The sequence below is a fragment of the Trichechus manatus genome, unplaced genomic scaffold (genome assembly GCF_000243295.1).
Source record: "Trichechus manatus latirostris isolate Lorelei unplaced genomic scaffold, TriManLat1.0 scaffold00027, whole genome shotgun sequence".
NCBI classification, from domain to species: Eukaryota; Metazoa; Chordata; class Mammalia; order Sirenia; family Trichechidae; genus Trichechus; species Trichechus manatus.
This window is the reverse complement of record NW_004443963.1, coordinates 13,681,811-13,690,450: the sequence shown is the minus strand read 5'-3', so window position 1 is coordinate 13,690,450 and position 8,640 is coordinate 13,681,811. Positions and strand designations below refer to the sequence as shown.

The following is an 8,640-nucleotide window of genomic DNA, read 5'->3' as shown; positions in this document are numbered from 1 at the left end:
TGTTCTTCACAATGTTATGGATAATTTCTTACGATCCACACAGTTGAATGCCTTTGCATAGTCAATAAAACACAGGTAAACATCTCTCTGGTATTCTCTGCTTTCAGCCAAGATCCATCTGACTTCAGCATTGATATTCCTGGTTCCACGTCCTCTTCTGAATCCAGCTTGAATTTCTGGCAGTTCCCTGTCATATTTTTTTACTTTCCTGAATTTTTCAAAAATTGTATTTAATATTCATGCACTACTTTTAAAATAGCAACTAAAGCAGATTATAAAAGAAAAAAATTTTAAATAGGTGAATTGGTGAACCAAGAGAGTTACTACAGGTTCTGATGTCCTGAAGTTGCTCCTAGGACTTTGGTATGGAGAGGGCACAGAGGGGCTCTTGGGGGTCTCGCCTTCCCACTGGAATCTGGTTGAGCGGATCGCAGGATGTCCATTGTGTACAAGTCCAGGAGTTTTGCCAGTGATTATAGGCAGATTGAGGGAGGAAGAGAGAACACAGAGGGACCTCAAGGTGAGTCGATATGAAAGCACGAGCACAAAATACCCTTCACCCTGGTACCCTCCTGACTTAATATAGGGCCTGCCATCAAACAATACATGTTTAATGTGGACTGACTCTGTGAGTCAGTGAATGGGGTTCTGAAGAAATGGAGCAAATGAGGTAGCCTGTGAGTGAAGGAATGAGGGGGAAGTGAGGGAGGGGGATGGGTTGACCTTCATAAGGTCATCAGCACTGGCTGATGATGCCCTCTTGGATGGACTCATCCCCCTCAGTGGTGGGATACAATTGGACCTCCTGGTGTCTCCTCTGCCAGCCTCACCTGCCCCACCCTGGTCCCTTTTATTGTGCTCTGAAGTCCCTAGCCTCAGCCCACCTTCCTCCCAGCCTCTCACCTGGCATCCTGCTTCCCCAGGCCAGGATGGAAGCCAAGGCAGATCCTACATGGCTCCCTCAAAAGTGGAGTTCATAAGGCTTTTTTCTTGCAATAATTCCTGTAGGGAAACAAAAGCACCAATCCCAGGAAAAATGCTACAAAGGCCTCAGATGCAGCATCGCAGGCCAAGCTCTGAAGTCAGACTTCTTAGGTTTGTAATCCTGACTCTACCCCAACTAGCTGTGAGAACTGGGCAAGCCACATAACCTCTTGCTAGTTCAGTGTCCTTTTCTGCAAAACTGGGAGGACCGTCTCCCCAGCACATGGATCTCAAGGAGTATCTAGGGGGAAGTAAAAGGCATGACTAGGTTTGTCCAGGCCAGGTGTACTTGATACTGTTGGGACCTCCAGTGCCACCAAGTGCCTTAGGATCATCCAGGCAAAATTCACACACACACTAGCTCTCTTGACACTCTTTTCATGAACCTTGGTTCCCATAAAAACAAACAAACAAACAAACAAAAAACCAGTTGCTGTTGAGTCAAATCCAACTCATGGTTACCCCATGTATGTAAGAGTAGAACTGTGCTCCATGGGGTTTTCAATGGCTGATTTTTCAGAGGTAGATCTTTCAGGCCTTTCTTCCAAGGTGCCTCTGGGTAGACTTGAATCCCCAACCTTTCAGTTAGCAGCCAAGTGCTTAACTGTTGGGACCACCTGGGGGTTCCTTGGTTCCCATCAGCCCTAGTCAAAGCCTCCCCATCCCTCTCCAGCCCCGCCCAAAAGGGAAAACTTGGTTTTACCTGCTGCCACAGGCTCTCGTAGAGCTGAGTGAGTTCTCTTAGCAGCTTTTCTAGCTCTCGAGCCTGGGCCCTCAGCTCCTTGGCAGCCTCTGTTCCTGTTCCTGCCTTCATTTGCTTCCAGTCCATCAAAAGTGTGGCTAAGTCAATGCTGAGGAATAAACCAGCCGTTGCAGTGCTCAGCAGGCGGACACTTTTGGTCATCACCAGTGTCGTGCCCTCAAAGGCTCTTTCAACCTGCCTGCTACTTTGGGCCGAGACATGACCAGTGGTCAGGAGCCGCTGGGCAGCAGCAGCCAAGCAAGGGTGGGCCCTGGCTCTCTGAAAGGCATGGATGTTCTTCTTGATATCCTTGATGGTGCTTACACATTGATAGACAACCTTGCCAACAGCCATGGCGTAGAATGCCTCCTTTCCTGCGGCTTCCCTGTCCCCTTGGCCATGGGTGGGAACAAGGCTGCTGGCCTGAGCTTCAGCTTTCTTATTATGAAGGTGCTTACAAATGTCAGTCAAGATGCTGGTGACCCCAGCTGCTGCCCCCAGACCTTTACTAACAGCAGAAAGCACCAGGCTTCCTCCTAATGTTGCTGGAGATAGGGCTAAACCCAGGATGCTCATGACTCCAGAGACAACTGCAATGGAGCTGACCACCACATTAGTTTTGGTGAATGTTTCATGGGTTGTATCCACATGGTCTGCAAGGGCATGGAGCTTGCTGATATGTGCTTCCAGCTCACATTTCAATAGGGAAAATTCTTCCAAAAATATTCTTTCTTCAGCTGACAGATCCACATCTTCTTGTAGATCCCACATGACATCTTCCCACAGAAGTACGTCATCCTCGCCACTGCCAATGAGTAAAACAAAGGTTTAGCATCAAACTCCCAGATGGGAAAGCCAATTGCTTAGTCAGACACATGTGGTTTCTGGATGTTCTTGCTACCCCTATTCTCCCTGCACCTCCCTAACAGCCCTGATCCGCTGGCCTGACCATTAGGAGTCCCAGAGTGCCACTGGGAAATTCAGTCTTCATTAAGAGCTACTGGTTCCATGAACAAAAGAGACAAGTAAGAGGAGCAACTGCCGTGTGACAAGGAGCCCTGGAGAACCACTCACTGCTCCTCTCACCTAGCCGGAGTCCACCACACGCCCCACCTGCCCTGCACGGCAACACACCTAAGTGGATTTCCTGAGTCACCACTTGCCCTGCCCTGCCTGAGCCCACTGTGCACCCTACTTGATTCATGAGATGAGGCACCCCCAGCGACCTGCCCACCAAATGCCCCTCCCACACTCTACCTATTCCCCCAGGCCGTCTGAGCATACGCAGAGAAATCCAGCCTTCCTAACCCCATCACTAGAACACCAATCCATAACTAAGCAGAGGGCCTGCCTCACTCATTAGAGTAATACTGCCTCCCTGGGTCTGTGATGACATCCTGTCCTACTCTCCAGAGGCTGTACTAATAGCATACACCAACGTGGAAGGACCACACAGCCACACAAGAGCTGTGGAGGGATCCTGACCATTCAACACATGTAACCCCACAACAGGGAAGGGTCCTGCTCACACACTTCCATGCAGTCATACAAGGGAAGACATACGTGCCCAGCAACAAAGGATTCTCATGTGTATGCTACCCATCATGCCCACCAGTGAGAGAAAATTACTCCCAACCAATTGGCAGCATCATCGTCATACACAGACCAATACTACAAAGCAATGTCAATTAAAACAGTACAAAGGAAGGTAGTTAATCCAAAGAGAAAAGGAAAAAGTTAAGGCCCAGATATATACAAACAATACAAAAAAGACAAACATACAATCAATCAGTAAATATATAAACAAATAAAATAGAATCTTAATGTCTCAAAGACAACAGTCAATTACAAATCATATAATGAAATAGGATAAGAAGGCTCAAGCAAATGAGCAAAAAAAGGGACGTAAAAGCTTTCTGACGAAGAACTGATAACAGAACTACTTGACAAAGAATTCAAAAGACTAATGTTTAGGCTCCTTAGAGAGATGAAGCAAAACACAGGCCAAAAAAAACCTAGAAGAATTCAGGAAAAAAATACAAGAACAAAATGACAAATTCAATAAACATATAGAAACCATGCAAAAACAACAGCTAGAAATTCAGAAACTTAAAATAAAATATCAGAAATAAACAACTCAATGGAAGGCCACAGAAGTAGAATTGCCTCACTGGAAGAAAGAATGAGCAAAATAGAGGACAAATCACTTGATACTAATTTGTTCAAGGAACAATCATGAAAAAGAATGAAGAAAGCCTAAGGGTTATGTGGGACACCATCAGGAAGAATGATATATAGACTTAAGACAGGGTTCCATTTCAATGACTCCGTTGTAAGTTGGTTCTGACATAAGTCAAATATCTCATTTTTTTTTTTTTTTTTTAGGTTTTCATTTCAAAACACAGCAGTATTTTGAATGTTGTTGTTGTTAGGTTCCTTCGAGTTGGTTCTGACTCACAGTGACCCTATGTACAGTGGAACAAAACATTCCCCAATCCTGCACCATCCTCATAGTCTTTGTTATGCTTGAGGTCATTGTTGCAGCCTCTGTGTCAATCCATCTCTTTGAGGGTCTTCCTCTTTTTCGCTGACCCTTCACTTTACCAAGCATGATACTCTTCTCCAAGGACCGATCCCTCCTGATAACACTTCCAAAGTATGTGAGATGAAGTCTCTCCATCCTTGCTTCTAAGGAGCATTCTGGCTGCACATCTTCCAAGATAAATTTGTTCGTTCTTCTGAAGGTCCATAGTATATTCAGTATTCTTTAACAACGCCATAATTCATAGGCATCAATTCTTCTATGGCCTTCTTATTCATTGTCCAGGTTTGCATGCATACGAGGCGATTGAAAACACCATGGCTTGGGTCAGGTATACCTTAGGCCTTAAAGTGATATCTTTGTTTTTTAACACTTTAAAGAGGTCTTTTGCAGCACGTTTGTCCAATGCAATGACTCTTTTGATTTCTTGGCTGCTGCTTCCATGAGTGTTGACTGTGTATCCAAGTAAAATGAAATCCTTGACAACTTCAATCTTCTCTCCATTTATCATGGTGTTGCTTATTGGTCCACTTGTGAGGATTTTTGATTTCTTGATGTTGAGGTGTAATCCATATTGAAGGCTGTGGTCTTTGATCTTCATCAGTAAGTGCTTCAAGTCCTCTTCACTTTCAGCAAGCAAGGTTGTGTCATCTGCATAACACAGGCTGTTAATGAGTCTTCCTCCAATCCTGATGCCCCGTTCTTCTTCATATAGTCCAGCTTCTTGGATTATTTGCTCAGCATACAGATTGTATAAGTATGGTGAAAGGATACAGCCCTGATGAACACCTTTCCTGACTTTAAACCACACAGTATCGCTTTGTTCTGTTCTAACCACCGACTCTTGGTCTATGTACAAGTTCTGCAGGAGCACAATTAAGTGTTCTGGAATTCTCATTCTTTGCAATGTTATCCATAATTCTTTATGATCCACACAGCCGAAAGCCTTTTCATAGTCAATAAAACACAGGTAAAAATCTTTTTGGTATTCTCTGCTTTCAGCCAGGATCCATCTCACATTAGCAAGGATATCCCTGGTTTCACGTCCTCTTCTGAATCTGCCTTGAATTTCTGGCAGTTCCCTGTCAATGTACTGCTTGCGCCAACTTTTGAATGATCTTCAGCAAAATTTTACTTGCATGTGATATTAATGATATTGTTTAATAATTTCCATATTCTGTGGGATCACCTTTATTTGGAATAGGAATAAATATGAATCTCTTCTGGTTGATTGGCCAGGTAGCTGTCTTCCAAATTTCTTGGCATAGATGATCAAGCACTTCCAGTGCTGCGTCCGTTTGTTGAAATTTCTCAATTGGTGTTCTGTCAATTCCTGGAGCCTCGGTTTTTGCTAGTGTTTTCAGTGCAGCTTGGATTTCTTCCTTCAGTACCATCAGTTCTTCATCATATGCTACCTCCTGAAATGGTTGAATGTCAAGCAATTATTTTTGGTACAGCGACTCTGTGTATTCCTTCCATCTTCTTTTGATGCTTCTTGCATTGTTTTAATATTTTGCCCATAGAAACCTTCAATACTGCAACTCAAGGCTTGTATTTTTAATTCAGTTCTTTCAGCTTGAGAAATGCCCAGTGTGTTCTTCTTTTTTGGTTTTCTAACTCCAGGTCTTTGCATATGTCATTATAATACTTTACTTTGTCTTCTCCAGCCGCCCTTTGAAATCTTCCATTCAGCTCTTTTACTTCATTATTTCTTCCTTTCACTTTAGCTACTCTACATTCAAGAGCAACTTCTAAAGTCTCTTTTGACATCCATTTTGCTCTTTTCTTTCTTTTCTGTCTTTTTAATGCCCTCTTGCTTTCTTCATGTATCGTGTCCTTGATGTCATTCTGCAACTTGTCTAGTCTTTGGTCATTAGTGTTCAATGTGTCAAATCTATTATTAAGATGCTCTCTGAATTCAGGTAGAATATACTCAAGGTTGTACTTTGGCTCTCATGGACTAGTTCTAATTTTTGGCAGCTTCAACTTGAACTGGCATCTGAGCAATTGACAGTCTGTTCCACAGTTGGCCCTGGCCTTGTTCTGACTGATGATATTGAGCTTTTCCATCTTCTCTTTCCACAGGTGTAGTCAATTTGATTCCTGTGTATTCCATCTGCAAGGTCCAAGTGAATAGTCACTTTTCATGTGTTGAAAAAAGGTATTTACAATGAAGGAGTCGTTGGTCTTACAAAATTCTGTCACGTGGTCTCCAACATTGTTTCTATCACCAAGGCCGTATTTTCCAACTACTAATCTTTCTTCTTCGTTTCCAACTTTTGCATTCCAACCACCAGTAGTTATCAATGCATCTTGATTGCATGTTTGTTGAATTTCAGACTGCAGAAGTTGGTAAAAATCTTCAATTTCTTCATCTTTGGCCAGTGGTGAGTAAATCCGAATAACAGTCATATTAACTAGTCTTCCTTGTAGATGTATGGATGTTATCCTATCACTGACAGCTTTGTACTTCAGGATAGATCTTGAATGTTCTTTTTGACAATGAATGCAATGCCATTCCTATTCAATTTGTCATTCCCAGCATATGATTGTCTGATTCAAAATTGCCAATACCAGTCTCTTTCAGCTAACTAATGGCTAGCATATGGATGTTTATGGGTTCCATTTCATTTTTGACTACTTTCAATTTTCCTAGATTCATACTTCCTACATTCCACTTTTCTATTATTAACAGATGTTTGTAGCTGTTTCTTTTCTGAGTCATGCCACATCAGCAAATGAAGGTCCCAAAAGTTTGACTTTATCCATGTCATTAAAGTCAACTCTACTTTGATGTGGTAGCTCTTCTCCCATTGTATTTTGAGTGCACTCCAACCTGAGGGTCTCATCTTCTGGCACTATATCAGAGAATGTTCTGCTGTTATTTGCTGGCTAGTTTTTTTCATAAGAAGACCACCAGGTCCTTCTTCCTAGTCTTTCTTAGTCTGGAAGTTGAACTGAAACCTGTCCACCATGGTGACCCTGATGGTATTTGAATACCAGTGGCATAGCTTCCAACATCACAGCAACACGCAAGCCTCCACAGTATGACAAACTGACAGATGTGTGGGGAAAAAAATACTATATAGCCACTGTAATCAAAACAGCCTGGTACTTGTTCAATGACAGACATGTAGACCAATGGAATAGAATTAAGAACCCAGAAGTAAATCCATCCATCTACGGGCATCTGATTTTTAACAAAGTGTGAAGTCCATTCAATGGGGGTGAAACAGCCCTCAGTAGGAGTCGGAATCAACAGCAATGGGTTTGGGGTTGCCCACATGGTGCTGTAGGCTGCCAATGTTGCTATGTTGTTGCTGTGTGCTGTCGAGTGGATTCCAACTTTAGTGACCCTATAGGACAGAGTAGAACTGCTCTATAGGGTTTCCAAGACTGTAATCTTCATGGGAGCATTTCTCCTGCAGAGCAACTGGTAGGACTGAACCACCAACCTTCCAGTTCACAGCAGAGCACTTAACCACTGTGCCACCAGGACTCCTTGCTATAGTGAGCCCAAAAGACTGAGTTCTTGCCTTCATGGAACCAACAGAGGTGAAGCCCCAGAGTCAGGAAATTTCTGCTCCTAGAATCCTATTGCTCATTGTTATGTACCCGACTATCTCCTGACTTGTTCTCCAAAACATTTAGCCTGATGAAATATTTTTACTAGAAGAACATATATTCATAAGTGTAACAAACGTCAGTGAGAAACAGGATCCGCATTTGTTCCACATCATGAGGCTGTCTATAGCATTTTAACAGAATTAGCCCTTTGCCCCAGCATGCAAGCTCTTTGGCTTACCTTTGCAAACCAACACTAGCCTCATATTCTTCCCCTGCCTGGATGTCCAGCAGCCTTGGTGGCACCAAATGCATGCTCATATCGTCCACAGCAGAATTAGAGGTGTCGCCACTAGTTGAATGATTTTCTGGTTGGGAATATGGTAAACAAGTTTACTCTATCTATCATCAAACTTCACAAAATTCAAGTATAGAGGGATTTATATCACGCAGAATCAAAATAATAATGAAACACTCATAATGGACTAAATTCACAAATTATTGCTTTAATGTATTTTATTGAGATATAACTTATGTATAATAAGTGCACAAAATTAAGTACTCCTCAATAAATTTTTACTTACATATACACACCTGAGTAATCACCACCCAAAGCAAGATATAGATTATATTTCCTTGTACCAGACTCAAACCAAACCCACTGTCATTGAATCGAATTCTGACTCATAGCAAACATATAGGACAGAGTAGAACTGCCCCATAGGGTTTCCAAGGCTGTAAATCCTTGTGGAAGCAGACTGCCGCAACCTTCTCCCACAGAGCAGCTGGTGGATTTGAACTGCAGACC

At 42.8% G+C, this 8,640-nt stretch overlaps 1 protein-coding gene across 1 annotated transcript; it reads right to left on the bottom strand.

Moving 5' to 3' along the window:
- Positions 1–948: 948 nt before the first annotated feature.
- APOL6 (apolipoprotein L6) lies at positions 949–8,153 on the bottom strand. The gene is made up of 3 exons (XM_023728933.1): positions 8,074–8,153; positions 1,688–2,531; positions 949–1,002 (listed from the first exon to the last, which is right to left on the bottom strand). Exons 1-3 carry the CDS (start codon positions 8,151–8,153, stop codon positions 949–951), a joined length of 978 nt encoding a protein of 325 aa, XP_023584701.1.
- Positions 8,154–8,640: the final 487 nt, after the last annotated feature.